General features: G+C 48.9%; 6 protein-coding genes across 6 annotated transcripts, besides 1 other annotated feature; 4 read left to right on the forward strand and 2 right to left on the reverse strand.

The window, feature by feature from the left end:
* Window positions 1-14,618: part of a sequence feature (contig 1.14 1606..364334(-1)) that runs on past both edges of the window.
* ANIA_11285 (uncharacterized protein) lies at window positions 382-952 on the forward strand (the record flags this gene model as incomplete). The annotated part of the gene is made up of 3 exons (XM_050613270.1): window positions 382-419; window positions 733-808; window positions 863-952. 3 exons carry the CDS (start codon window positions 382-384, stop codon window positions 950-952), a joined length of 204 nt encoding a protein of 67 aa, XP_050469099.1.
* Window positions 1,491-2,221, reverse strand: ANIA_00950 (uncharacterized protein). Its single transcript, XM_653462.2, has 2 exons — window positions 1,889-2,221; window positions 1,491-1,764 (listed from the first exon to the last, which is right to left on the reverse strand). The coding sequence occupies exons 1-2, from the start codon at window positions 2,165-2,167 to the stop codon at window positions 1,639-1,641; spliced, it is 405 nt and encodes a 134-aa protein (XP_658554.1). The 5' UTR covers window positions 2,168-2,221; the 3' UTR covers window positions 1,491-1,638.
* ANIA_00949 (sterol desaturase family protein) lies at window positions 2,811-3,854 on the reverse strand (the record flags this gene model as incomplete). Its single annotated transcript, XM_653461.1, has 1 exon — window positions 2,811-3,854. One exon carries the CDS (start codon window positions 3,852-3,854, stop codon window positions 2,811-2,813), a length of 1,044 nt encoding a protein of 347 aa, XP_658553.1.
* Window positions 5,008-7,760, forward strand: ANIA_00948 (ABC-F family ATP-binding cassette domain-containing protein). Its single transcript, XM_653460.2, has 7 exons — window positions 5,008-5,238; window positions 5,289-5,478; window positions 5,530-5,742; window positions 5,788-5,980; window positions 6,029-6,128; window positions 6,180-7,274; window positions 7,329-7,760. Exons 1-7 carry the CDS (start codon window positions 5,170-5,172, stop codon window positions 7,701-7,703), a joined length of 2,235 nt encoding a protein of 744 aa, XP_658552.1. The 5' UTR covers window positions 5,008-5,169; the 3' UTR covers window positions 7,704-7,760.
* ANIA_00947 (molybdenum cofactor biosynthesis protein cnxABC) lies at window positions 9,275-11,557 on the forward strand (the record flags this gene model as incomplete). Its single annotated transcript, XM_653459.1, has 2 exons — window positions 9,275-10,616; window positions 10,815-11,557. 2 exons carry the CDS (start codon window positions 9,275-9,277, stop codon window positions 11,555-11,557), a joined length of 2,085 nt encoding a protein of 694 aa, XP_658551.1.
* ANIA_10136 (putative potassium transporter) lies at window positions 12,100-14,458 on the forward strand (the record flags this gene model as incomplete). The annotated part of the gene is made up of 6 exons (XM_050613271.1): window positions 12,100-12,372; window positions 12,421-13,163; window positions 13,212-13,377; window positions 13,429-13,597; window positions 13,649-13,717; window positions 13,863-14,458. 6 exons carry the CDS (start codon window positions 12,100-12,102, stop codon window positions 14,456-14,458), a joined length of 2,016 nt encoding a protein of 671 aa, XP_050469100.1.

The raw sequence follows: 14,618 nt of genomic DNA on the forward strand, positions 1-14,618 counted from the left end.
ATAACCAGAGAAGTGCAAAATCGGAGTAGCAGGGCACTTGGAAAGCTGTAAAACTGAAGAAAATTTCGAAATGTATATAAATTAAGCTAAGAGCCGGATTTACGACCTTGCTGGCAACAACCCTCGAAGGTAGGAAGAGCGCTGGTGACCGGCTTCTGCGTTAATTGACTGATTATGCAACATTTATCATTCATTGTCGCCCAGTAGGTGTCCCGGGTAAAGCATCATAAAGCTCATATTAAGGGAACCCTCGTGCGCTGTGCTCAGTGGCCAGTGAAATCATTCATCAGCTATGCTGCGCCGCTATCGCTTCGAGAGCTAAGTCTCATGATTAAGTCCATGACTTGCGAAGGATAAGGGTGTATCATGAGAGACGACACAATGGATGGTACAGTCTTTTGCCATCTGTACGTGGTCAGGTTAGTAGTCTCGCCACATTGAGGGAAGAGAATGTGAAGTGGCTATGCAGCCATAAACGATGACCTGGAGAGTTAATAACTCTCTAGCATACATGTTATTGCATTGTGCCCATATTCAAATCCACCCCGGGGGACCGTAATCTCGGTCAATGGCTGGCTTACCGTTACTCCCATCTTCCGCTGCATTGGTGATGTCTAATGGGCCAAAAGTGGAGAGAAAGAATGTCCTTTTGGGAACATAAGCTTATAGCCGATAGTAAAAGAGCATTCATCGGCAAGAATTAGATAAATCAGAGCCTATAAATAGAAATAGAGCCCTCACAAGCGGCAGAGCTCGGAAACAGCCTCTGTCAGATCGAAGCGAGACCAGGAAAAGATGTAAGACCGATGTATGTAGACCAGGCCCTCAATCCGTCAAAAAGGATATAATCGGAGCGCTACAGGCGTCCGCGAAAATCGTGGGGACGTGCCCGGGAAGTCACAAAATTACGCAGCCGCGAAAACTTGAAAGCTATGCTTTTGGAAAATGGTAGAGTCTGAGATAGGATCATTCCTGTAAGATATTGTTGGTATTTGACTATGGCACCTATTGGCCTTTTTGATATTGAGTGATGGTCAATTCCATCTGCGATGGTGCTTATATTTGTTGTTATTGTTGAAGCAAATAAACATGACAACCACCAATCAGCTCGCATAGCTCAGTTGGTAGAGCGCGTGACTAGTAATCACGAGGTCAGCGGTTCAAGTCCGCTTGTGAGCATACCTTTTCTCAATCGGTTCTTTTCTTTTATGCCGATTGCTCAATTTTTACAATTTTGTTCCGGCTCGCGAAGCATTAATATCTTAACTTAGATTTAGTGCATGGAGCTGAAAAAGGGCAAAAGATGCTCAGCGGACTCAGGCTGCTGACTCCTCCCCACGAATGTAAATGGTCATTCCTCGTGTGGGCATACTAAAATGGCAGATGTGCCCGCAGAACTCTTGAAGTTCTGGGCTTAAGGGTGTAATACTAAGGATACATGCCAGGATGGATGTACCTATTGGTACTCCTCTGCTTAGCCTTTACCGAAAACAAGTGAGACTAGTTTAGTAACCCGGCGCTCGGCTCAAAGATATATATTTAACATTAGCTTCAAATACGCAAGCGGCGTAACAAACTAAGGTAGATATTTTAGAGTTCGAGGACTCGTCAAGCCATCAGTTTACTAGTATATGAGAATCATTCATCAGGTCCGGCCCTGTCGTTAGGGTGCGCCAGAGTCGCCGCGGTAAACGAGTAACTAGTCCGGCGGTGGTCAACACCCGCATTGGTACTGTCAATGCTAGTCTCGAGCTCTGAGGGACCCTTCTCGACTGTTAGTATAATACCAGATACTGGATAAGCACTCTATTATTGCTAAGACCTCCGGTAAAGAATCATGAAAGAAGCAAGCAAACAGGAGGATTCCGAATCAGGCGAAACGACCAACCTTGCTAAAATCATCCCCCACATTAGCACCAGAGCTGCCGGTCCCAACGGCAGGACCACGTGAAGCGGGAGCAGTGCCGGCCTGCGCCTCATTCTGCGCATCGGCTTGAGCCTGAGCTAGATTCTGACCGTAGGTCTGGGTCTCGGATTGACCCATACCGGTCGTATCATCCTGGCCCTGGCCCATTTTACTTCGGGTATAGTCGACGTTTGCGTTGAATTGGTCGGTGAAACTGCTGTTGCCGGTGCGGCCAGTATTGAGGTTTGGATTTCGGTTCATTATTCGCGTTGAGTAGGCTGGACGGATAGGTCGCAATAGATATTCCAAGATGTAGTGGTGAGACACTGAAATTGGATGTGAAAATTGGGAGAGAATGAGGCTCCTCTTATATTAAGGTGGTATGACGGAATGAGGTCATGACTATGCGGGGAGGGCACGTTCGTGGAAGAGTCGACGAACCGTGGTCGAATCAGACCCGAATGTTCATGGAGCTGTCCTAGTGTCAACTGGCCATCTAGGACAAGTAATCCTTCCTGTTTATGGGCTATTGGTTGCTGGACTGAGGGGACTTGTTCCGTACTGATATCCCCGCATCAGTGGAAGATTCTGTGCAGGATGAAGTCATAGAGTATGGATGGTTTTGCTGCGATTGGATATGGCGGTAGTGTGCTCTAAATAGTGGCGAATTTGGGCAATTAACTGGAGAGTGCTGACCATTTTTTCTTTCATTCATAGATAGCCGTCCTGCTCTAAGTTGAAATACAAACTTGCAGTGAACGTGTTTACGTAAATATGTACGCGGAGCACCTACATATGTCCTGACTGCATCTACTCTTATGCTGTCCGCCAAGTAATGTTCCCTTACTCTATAAGCCCAGCCGTGCTCGTCCATACTGCACCCATTCGTCGTCGAGCTGCAGACCTAAGACAGCGGCATGGGCGCCGTAATATCGAAGTCGATATTCTCTTTCGCCGACTCGATCCGATCGTGACAGGTACCAAATAAGCGGTCCCACAGGCGTGTCTGTTTGCCATAGTTGTAGCTCTTTCTGTAGCCCTTGCGATGGTGCAAGTCATGGTCCTCAATGACAATGTCCGCCTTAAAGAAGTCTAGCAACCATCCTAGAGTAGAAGGGGCCGTCCCATGTATGCGAAGGCCACTGTGTCCCAAGACCTCAGTGAAGGCGATGTATTCATGGCAGATCCACCATTCATAAAACCCCATTGGCAACCCAAACGCCTTTAGAGTCATGTAGGTGAAAAAGGGAACCCCAACCATGTCAAAGAACTCCTGCTCATGGTCCGCGTAGGCCGAAAGCAGGGGATTGGGGTGTTTGGTCAGATGGTGGGTACGATGAAACTTCCAAAGAAAGTCCACATCGTGCATCGCCCTGTGATACCAGTAGAACCAAAAGTCAAGAACAATGCCATAAAGACCAATCTCGAGAGGGAGCCATGCCCAGTTCATTTGCGCGGGCAGACAGTCGGCGCTGTAGGAAAAGTAGATCGACATGGCTAGACGCGAGCCAGTGGTTTTGTAGAGAGACTGGACAACCTTTGCAATGCCCACATCGGGAATACCGTCACGCTCGTGCTTGTCGCCATCCAGAAAGCCCCACTTGTGGCCCAGTCTGCGGAGAATATGCACTTCATAGATGATAATCGCATTGAAAGCGAAGAGATAGAAATTGAAGGCGGCGAAAGGACCGAGGGTGTAACCAGTATAAGATGAAAAGACCTGATGTATGAGGAGAGGAACCGCCGAATAGATGAGCACAAAGCGGTGTAGAGACCACTGAGGTACGTAGGGTATCTTATCGTCCTTTGAGTGCACCGGCACCTCGCGATCACGGTCGACGTGGTAGACATTTAGGAAGTCGATGATATGGTGATAGAAGTTCCATTCATCCCGGTTGCCATCACGCCATGTGGATTTCATGGAGTCTTTGGGATTCACTGTAGCCATGGCGTGGAGAATTGCTCTGTTGGTATCTGATGTTTACTCCCCGTGAGGAGGGGATCTAGTAATCCTTATATCCATAGTGGTTTAGTGGATATCTGACGCTCGGAGACGCGATCTGGTCGTAGCAAGCATGTGATGGAAACTTCAGTCTTGACGATCTAACCTGTGATCTATCTTGCGTTTGCAGATCTCTTGTCCCAACAAATCCAGACGCCCAGTCCATCAGGGTCCATTAGACATCAGTTGAATGGCCCTTACCGTATCGGGTATCTACCGCGATTAAGTAATAACTCCCCCACATGAAAACGGTTGCTCGCTGGATGAGCCCCGCAAATAATGAATAATGCGTCGGGAGCGTGGATTAGCTCGCAAGAATGTCATTTTTGGGATAGCAGGCTCGGCTGTTGGAAAAGTAAATGATCGGTCTTGGTCTCGTTAAGCCGTCTGAGTTGCATCAGGTGTAATCGCCAATATCGCTGTATGTGAACGGTAATGAAAATGCTAGAGCGTTCAACTATTTGCGAAAATCTAGAGCTGGACCAAAGGTCATGTCTGAGCTGAGAGACACGGAAGCCTGAGAAATATTCAAGACCGCGGCGTAGCACTACCATGGAGCCATTGTAGGCAAGCCACAGCGGGTCTTTCGAGACGAATTGGGCCATCAAAATGCCATGCTTACCACAGAACACGGTCTGAAGCTCGGATGGCTTGAACAAGAATCTGGGAGAAGAAGCAGAAGCCAGTTGGAGAGGACCTCGTTCATACACTAATATGGTCGAAGGCGGCCCATTAATGGTTCGTCAAAGAAATTCGTCGTTTTCTATTTCAGGTTATCATACGGAGAGATGCAGATATGAGATCTGGCGATGCAACCCACCTGCATAGGAGTTCGTCAATGAAATATGCCAAGATGGATGCTTCGACACCCAAAATCACATTGGAAAGGGCGATAACGATGTCTATACAGTGTGTCACGGGTGAGTCAAAATGAGCTGAACACTTATCTAGGTATAAAACCCGCTATCCCCTTTTGGGACCCCGCTCCTCGTATCCATGTAGAGGCCTTGACTCAAGCATCCTTACTTCTATAAATCTGGAAAATGAGCCCTCGAAGTTGTGGATTTGGTCTTTTCAGTCCGTGCCAAATAAAAAGACTGTAAACACCAATAACCAAATTTATGTACAACGGTGCTCAATAACAAAGCACCTGCATCCAGTGGATATACTCCCCTCGTTGATATTGGGACCACGGAAATCTACGCTGCTCTAAGCGTCGAAGCAGTCCATACACTTTCAAATTGAGTTCTCGAAGTTCGTTATGACACATTCAATCATTGCAACCTGCAAACAGACTCGGTTTCATATTGATGACAAACCATCCCGAGAGGTTTGTTCCATACCCAATTTGTCAACATAGAGTATAACTCAAGTTTTCAGGTTGATATAGAGGGCCTTACAGTCGCAGTATCTTCAGTGCCGGAGTCTGTGGAAGATCCCTCAAGAACAAAAGCAAAGGGGAAATCGAAGTCTAAGGCCGAAGCAAGAGAGCTCATTTCTGATGCGCACTTGCGACTCAAAGCCGGCGTGCATTATGGGCTGATAGGTCGCAATGGCACTGGAAAATCGAGTATGTGATTTGACCTCGGGCGAGACACTAGTTAACGTGGTGTGCATGCAGCGTTGTTGCGGGCCGTGGCCGATAAACTGGTACCGGGCATACCGCATTCAACCCGAATAGCCATTCTGCAGCAGACAGATACTGCTAGTGAAGACGGTTATGCGCCCTTCTATGATAGAACTGAAGATCAAGGAGCAAGTGAGGGAAAGTTCGTTCTGGACTATGTCATGAGCAGTGACCAGTTCAGGAACGAAGTCACTCGGAAGATGAACTGTAAGGACACAGCCCTTATCTAGATCATTTCTCATGAGAATGCAGTTTTGTCAAAATGTTTCGAGACGGAAGACCCGCTAGAGCCTGTGAGGGGGATTCGAAGGATTCGCCACGAAGATACCGAGAAGCAGCTGTTCCTGGCCCGGAAAAATGCCAGTCTAAGAAGTGGTGCAAGGGGACTGCAAGCGCGAAAAGAGCTGAAAGCCGTCGAAGCAAGATTCGAGCTTTCGAGAGAGCTGTAGGTTGTCCCTGGATCTTGCACCTTCTCGTAAGCTAAGTTTTATAGTCTCGAGCAGGCGAAAGAGGATATTGATGCCGAAATCATAAAGCAAGAGACCCAAGCAGCGATAGAAACATTGCAAGATCTGCAATCCCAATTTGAAGCAGTGAGTAGCGCCTGGCTGACATCGACCCCGGGGTTGCTGAACGGTCACTAGATGAAGCTTGTCGACATAGAGCAGCAGGCTAGCCAAATTCTAACTGGATTAGGATTCAAAGAGGATGCCTTGAGCAAACCATTCTCGACATTGTCGGGTGGCTGGCGTATGCGGTGCATGCTGGCGAGCGTCCTGATTCAGAACCCTGACATCATGATCCTGGATGAGCCAACCAATTTTCTAGACCTATTAGGAGTGATCTGGCTGGAAGAATATCTGAAGCAGCTCAGAGATTCAACACAGACGACCGTCGTCGTTGTCTCCCACGATAGGGACTTTGTAAATGCTGTCTGCGAAGAAATTGTCATCCTTCGAGACCAAAAGCTCACTTATTTTAAAGGGAACCTGTCCGCATATGAACAGGATTTTGAAGAACAGAAACTATACTGGGGCCGCATGAAAGAAGCACAGGAGCGCCAGATAGCCCATATGGAAGCAACCGTCCGTGAGGGCATTAAAGTTGGGAAGAAAACCAACGACGAAAACAAGCTCCGCATGGCCAAGTCGCGACAGAAGAAGCTCGACAATAGAATGGGTGTCCAGGTTAACGCACGCGGAGGGAGGTTCAAGCTGAACCGAGATCTAGCTGGCTGGCACTCAAGTGCTCGGGCGGAGATTGAAGTGCCGCAGGATGAAAAGGGAGCTCTGATTGCCTTGCCTGACCCTCCCGAGCTGCGATTTCCCGGCCCGCTTATATCACTAGAGGGGATCACCTTCAAGTATAAAACTGATGCATCCCCAGTGTTGAAGGGAGTTGATCTTGTGATGCACTTGGGAGATCGCGTGGGTCTCATGGGCCTTAACGGGTGTGGAAAATCAACTCTGATCCGTCTGGTGGCCGGCATCTCCGTGCCGACTCAGGGAAAAGTCTCCTCGCACTCGCGGCTAAGAATGGGGTACTACGCCCAGCATTCTATTGAGGAGCTGAAAACCAGGGGGCTGGGAGACCCTAGCCTGACGGCGTTAGGGCTGATGACAAAGGACGTGGATGGCTCACTCAATGAAGGCCAGTTGCGAGGGTTGTTATCGTCTCTAGGTCTCCAGGGGAAGATAGTCTCCGACGTTCCGATTCTTCGACTCTCTGGAGGACAGCTTGTAAGAAATCCGGGAACAGCTTAAGAGCTAGTATCACTGATATATGCCACACAGGTTCGTCTGGCCTTGGCGAGAATCATCTGGAACGCACCGCATCTACTCGTCCTCGACGAGATTACCACCCATCTCGACTACCATACAGTCACGGCCCTCGCAACCGTATTGTCCACTTTCAAAGGTGCAATACTGCTCGTTTCCCACGATCGATTCATGGTTCGAGCTGTGATTGAAGGAAAACGCGACCTAGACCACAAACTAGACGATGACTTTGAAGGCGTCGAAGAGGAGTCAGATATGGAGCTACCACGGCGGCGAGTCGTCTACGTGATGAAAGCTGGTACTATGACGGTTCAGGATGATGGCGTGGAGCAATTCGAGAAGAGTCTGGTAAAGAGAGTGCAGAAGATGTTGCATTCAGCTCGAGTTTAAACCTTCCAAGATTCAGTGCGTCCTGATCAAATCGAGGTCCAGGAATGCACAAAGCCTGACTCTTTCGCTCAGAATAGTTGTATTCAAACGAAAGGCGAGCATACGTGTGTTCAGTGGAGCCGGGCTTAGCAGGAAAAATAAGCCGGTGGTTTCGTGGCGACGCGAAAGGAGGACTGACCGGCTAAAAGGCGCCTTGATGCTACAGCATCGGCCATTGACGAGGCAGGCATGCACGGCTTGCATGAGCATGGCTTGTATGAGCATACCTCAGAATAGGGGTTATAAACTTACTGCGTCTTATAACTTGCCACGTGATGACGCCTCAGAAGAAGGGCTGAAGGCTTGGGACCGCTTGCTGGCGGAAGCCGCTAATGTCCTCTTCTCATATGCATTTGCGAACAACCAGGCGACATCATATAGTCAAGTTATACGAACAGTGAAGTGTCTCCGCTGAGGAGTTTGACCTCAAATATCGTGGCAAGGAAAGATCATATAAAGACGTCCAAAAAACCGTTTAACATAAAGCTTTATAAACTAAGAACTAGGCTTTAGTTATGTCTCTGCTCAAAGAGCGGTTTGAGCTACTATCTCGATCAATACTGTTTGTACTTTATGCTGCGTTTCGGGTAGGGTTAAACAGACAACATCGGACGGCATGTTCGGAGCGACGTCACGACGGCGCCCAGAAGAATAGTTGGTATCTTGACGTCTTGAAAATCCCATATTTCCGCCTTTGAAAATGTGTTCGCGGTAATACAGCCCTTGGTCTATATCTGGGTCGCAACGTATGCTCGTCAGAAAGGCACAGGCTGCGGGCTTGGCGGGCAATGTGAGAACCCCCATGGCAAGCAGAGGAATGATCTGAGGGATTAGATGTCATGAAGATTAATCGCTACCTCAAATAGTGGCCGGATATTGAAATATGACGACAAATGCACTTCATGTTCGAGGCATACAGTATGGCCATTGGTTCCTTGGATGAAGCACGCGGGGACATTCGATGATTCCTCGCGCCCTCTGTTTGTGGAGCCATATGACACTAACAAATCACTACAGCAGAGATCAATATTAGACTCGAAGCTGACGCGACGGAGGCATCAGACTAAACCTGATCCGCGAACTGCACAATTACCAAAGAAGCTATCCAACGAAGTCGACCACGGTTGTTCCCGAGCGGTTGATCAGATGCCCTCAAGAAACGGGCGTTGATGCAGTATCAGACAAGAAAACAATCAGAGGGCGACACCCAAGCCTAATTTAAATATAGAGTCCATCAGCGTTCTGTTGGGAAATGTCAGCATATTGTCTAATATCAGTTGAACATATCTGCTATAATCTTGCTTTTTTAGCGTACGTCAGTGCACCGACAGCTATCTTATCGATTAGTAATTGCAGTACTAAGTCAGGTGATGGAGGCGACCGAACCCGCGGAGAACAGCGACGATAAGAAATTCCTTATTATCCCATCCTTCCATCGTTTGCCTTGGTTTTAGTTGTTAGTGCTTTGTTCCCTCGGGTGATGAAGCGCGTACTTGGGATCTGGCCGTTGTCGAGCAGAATCCCTGCAGGAGATGACTGAGCCCATGCTATTTAAGCGGGGCGCAGCTCAAGCGACTTCGTCCTTTTCTCGATTTCCCCGCATCCATACTCGAACTCGACTCCCGACGTGGCGCCGGTTGAGCCCTTCGCCTTCGCGATATGTCACTACCGGTTTGAACCCGCAAGTGGAAGTTCAGGATGAACCAACTAGGTCTCCATCTCCTACACCGACATCGTCGACTCGCTGGAACGCGCTGAAAACAGCAAAGCCGTTCTCGGCGTTTCTGACAGACACATTCAACCGCCAGCATGATTACCTTAGGATCAGTGTCACGGAGCGCTGCAATCTGCGCTGTCTATATTGTATGCCTGAAGAAGGCGTACCGCTATCCCCTCCCGCGCACGTCCTGACGTCGCCGGAGATTGTGTACCTTTCGTCGCTCTTCGTCTCGCAGGGCGTGACCAAGATCCGTCTGACTGGCGGAGAACCGACTGTTCGGAAAGACATCGTTCCTCTGATGCAGTCAATTGGAGAATTACGACATCACGGACTCCGAGAATTATGCTTGACAACCAATGGCATTTCACTCCATCGTAAGCTCGAGCCTATGGTGGAGGCTGGGTTGACTGGGGTAAATCTCAGTCTGGACACTTTGGATCCGTTCCAGTTTCAAATTATGACGAGGAGGAAGGGCTTTGATGCGGTTATGAAGAGCATAGACCGCATCCAGGAGCTGAATAAGATGGGAGCTGGGATAAAGCTCAAGATCAATTGTGTTGTGATGCGGGGCCTCAACGAACGCGAGATTATTCCGTTTGTCGAAATGGGGCGTGATAGCCCCATCGAAGTGCGGTTCATTGAGTATATGCCATTTGATGGCAATAAGTGGAGTAAGGGAAAAATGGTTTCCTATCAGGAGATGCTGGCCCTTATTCGGGAGAAGTATCCAACATTGGAGAAGGTGGTGGATCATAAGAATGACACGAGCAAAACTTATCGCATTCCTGGATTCCAAGGCCGAGTTGGCTTTATCACGAGCATGACGCATAACTTCTGCGGCACTTGCAACCGCCTTCGCATTACGTGCGATGGGAATCTTAAAGTCTGCCTATTTGGAAACTCGGAAGTCTCGCTGCGTGATATAATCCGACAACAGAATAATGGCGAGCCCATTGACGAGACTGCGCTGCAAGAGCTAGGTCTCCTTGAGGCAGCTCGAACAGCAGCCCGCGTTCATGACGAAGGTGGAGTAGTCAGTCAAAGAGAAAGAGAGCTTCTTGACGTTATTGGCATGGCAGTGAAGCGGAAAAAGGCCAAGCATGCCGGCATGGGAGAGTTAGAGAACATGAAGAACCGGCCGATGATCCTTATTGGTGGGTAGGCACTTTCCACCACCTATATATATGACTGCGACGAGAGACTATGATCGATGAGTTGTATACATGATTCACTTGGTTTTTTTTTTCTTTTTTTTTTTTCCTTTCCTTTTCTTTTCTTGACGCGGGCGTTCAAATCACATTCTTGTATATACGGTTATGCATGACACTGAGAGATGCTGATAGGCGGTTCAGATAAAACGAGCGATGCCCAGAGAAATATAAGGTACTTCGCCTCCATGTCGTCAATGATGTCCAAGGGACAAGTAATGAACGTATCGACGCATTCACTCGGTCTCGGGATGCCAATGGCTACCCAAGTCCGACTTTACCATCGCGAACGTACCACAACTTCGTGCGAGGAACCCAGCAACAAGGACTCAAAATTCGCTTCGCTCCCTACATCCGACGACCCCGATCTGCCTCATCTCAATCGCTCGCAAAACGTCCATATGACGCTGATTGATGAAAAGCCCATTTCAAAACGCCTCGCAACAGCCACCTGTCACGTCCGCTTCTCCAACCGACGTCCCTGGGAACTCCTCAGACAAGGCCCCGGCAGCCGCAAAGGCGACGTATTTGGCATCGCTCGTATTGCCGGTATCACCGCCGCGAAGAAGACGCCGGATATTGTACCGCTTTGTCATCCTGGGCTGGGGTTGACGGGGGTGGAGGTGGATGTGAAGCTTCTTGACCCGTCCGCCGATGACGCTGAGATGAAGCATGGGGCAATGCATGTCACGGCCACGGTGGGCTGTGTTGGAAGAACGGGGGTGGAGATGGAAGCCATGACGGCGACGATGGGGGCTGCATTGACGGTGTATGATATGTTGAAAGCGGTTGACAAGGGGATGGTGATTGGGGGAGTGAAACTGCTAGAGAAGATGGGGGGCAAGAGCGGGCATTGGGTAAGAGAGGAGAACGTGAAGGATGAGTAGATGTGGTTGACACACTGGGTTGAGTCTGTACCTGTACCTATTTACCTGGATGTGTATGACAACGGGACCTGGCGGTGTCTTACTAAGAAATCTCCCGTCCCCTCGTAGGGCTGACCCAAGCTTTTGCCATGCCTTTTCTCGCACCAAAATCATGGAGACTACGCCTTGTCATCTCCTCTCAAGCCAGCTGCCAGAGCAGAAAACAGCCCCTGGGCACTAAAGATTGCGTTCCTGCCCGTTCATTATTGGTTGCTGTTAAAAATCGTCTAATCACGATTGTGGCGGCGTCTATAGTGCGACAAGCTGCGATAAGCAGCGGTGGACAACTGCTCCATCACAGAGCGACCCACCAAATCGTGATCCATTGCGCTGATTTTTCGCGAAGGCTGCGGTCAGCCTTGATCATTGCTGCCCACTCACATCATTGTTTGCCGCTCTGGGTTTTCTTTGCAGCCTACCTTCATCCGCGAGAATCATGTTCTTTCTTTGCCCATTTTCCCCCGTAGCCCTCAGCACTCGGTTCCCTGGCCTCGCCCCCCTCCATGACCCGTGAGTGTTTCCTCAGCTCCCCCGGTATTGGCGGCGCTAACTGTACTGTTCACAAAGCCCGGCGTTGTCTACGGCTGATCGCCAGCGGTGTATCAACTCTTTTGCCGCCGTTTAACTTTCTCTCCCTCCACTATACGTACTTTATCGTTGTTTCGTTGATCAGTAGCTTGATCTTCTGGGGGGCCTCGAATCCTCCACGGAGCGTTTCGTATACCGATGCCTTGTTTATGTGCGTCAGTGCCATGACAGGCACTGGACTAAATAGCGTACGTGCATGGTTGACTGCACGCTGAGCTAGAGCTGATGTTAAACAGGTCGAGGCGTCGACATTAACCACGTTTCAGCAAGTGATTATGTTTGTGCTTCTCATGCTCGGTCATGCCATCCTTATTTCAATCACTGTCCTTCACGTTCGGAAAAGAGCATTCCAGCATAAATTCAAAGGGATATCTCATGCTCTTGCGCAGAGGACTGCTCAGGAAGCACCGGCGCCTAACCGAAACGAGGACAAGAGCTATCCAGCGGCAGATAATGTTCCTATGGAGCCTCCAACTATTTCTTCTGCTGAAATCAACGTTCATTTCACAAATACTGGCGCCCAGGGCGTCTCGCATGATCAACCACGCAAGGCCATGGTTGACCAGCCATCAAATCTGAAAAGTGAAAATGAAAGACACAGAGATAACTACCAGCCAATAAACAAAGCCCAACTGCTCCAGTTGGGCATATGGCGAGGCACCCAGAAATACTTCGAGTCCAAAGGACTCATCTCGCGGAATTCTCAGTTTCACGGACTGACGCTGGAAGAGAGAGACCGACTTCTAGGGGTCGAGTACAAGGCTGTCTCGTTCTTATCAGTAATTGTACCTTTGTACTGGGTATTGTTCTTGTGCTGCGGTATTCTGGGCATGGGGATATGGCTAGAGGTCAATAAACCGCAAGTTCCTCGAGATAATGGTCTGTCGCCTTTCTGGACCGGAGCATTCTTCGCGGTATCTGCATTTGTGAATAGCGGTATGGGCATTTTGGATGCGAATATGACGGCTTTACAGACGGAGTATGCTCACTCTCTCTATGAGAATATAAAATACTGATTGTTGTGCAGTGCCTACCCCCTCATCACCATGGGACTTCTGATCCTCGCCGGGAACACCCTTTATCCCTGTTTTTTGCGCTTGATCATTTGGTCTGTGAGACGGATGCTGCCGGATCAACAGGCATGGAAAACTTGGAGAAGTACTTTAGATTTTATTCTAGACCATCCTCGAAGAGTAAGTAAGTTAAATTTCAGTTTCAGGAATATCTTATCTGACCACATCCAGGTCTATACGAACCTTTTTCCGGCTCGCCACACATGGTACTTACTAGCAACAGTTGTCATATTCAATGGAATTGACTGGGCTGGATTTGAGGTCCTTTCAATCGGGAATAAAGAGATTGAGGGATTGCCAACAGCATACCGTATAATGGATGGCCTGTTTCAAGCATTAGGTACGAAGAAACCTTCTACCCGAGCGCGCGCAGTACTAATGTCTTTCACAGCTGTCCGAGCTGGAGGATTCTCAGTCGTCACCATTTCCGACTTGCGTCAAGGGTTGCTGGTCTTATATGGTGAGCTTCTCCTTCTTTCGAAAAATAGCTAGGCTAACTATAACTAGTTCTCATGATGGTAATATCATTAGCAAAATATTGCGTGCTTCAGCTAACCTTGTCTAGTATGTATCGCCATTCCCCGTGCTAATTACGATGAGGTAAGTCGTACTATTAGTTTCAGCTGGACCTGCCGTTCTAATAGCACGCAGGCACACAAACGTCTACGAAGAACGCTCTCTTGGTATCTATGCCGAGGATGAAACCCTCTACGGTCACGACAAGCGCCCCCCAAACACGGTCACCAATTTTCTGCGCCGTCACCTCTTCCTCAACAAGGAAGGCACCCGGAGGCATTTCCTCCGCGAACAATTAAAAGACCAGCTCAGCCACGACCTTTGGTGGATCGCGCTTGCCGTCTTCTTAATCTCTATCATGGAGTCCAGCAACTACACCAAAGATCCCGTAGGATATTCGACCTTCAACATTCTCTTCGAAGTCATCTCTGCCTATGGCTGCGTCGGCATTAGCACCGGCTACCCTGGCCGGGATCTGTCATTCTGTGGAGTATGGCATTCGCTTAGCAAGCTTATCTTAGCAGCGGTTGCGCTTAGGGGGAGACATCGAGGGCTGCCGGTTGCTATTGATAATGCGATTATGCTGCCAAGTGAGTCAAACGCCCAGGCGTGGGCTGAAGAGGAGAATGTGGTTTCGGGAAGAGAGCATCAGCAGGTTGGACATCTTGGGCCTGGAATTGTTTGAGTTCTTCAGTTTTTGTTTTAGATCACGTTTAGCGCAGCGACGCTATAGATTCGAGATTGTTGGCCATAGAGATATCGATGTTGATCATAGACTCGAAATATAGACTAGTTTTTCATGTCTTAATGGAACGGAAGCTGAACAGACATAGAGCGGATATGGC

Source organism: Aspergillus nidulans, chromosome VIII (genome assembly GCF_000011425.1).
Source record: "Aspergillus nidulans FGSC A4 chromosome VIII".
NCBI classification, from domain to species: domain Eukaryota; kingdom Fungi; phylum Ascomycota; class Eurotiomycetes; order Eurotiales; family Aspergillaceae; genus Aspergillus; species Aspergillus nidulans.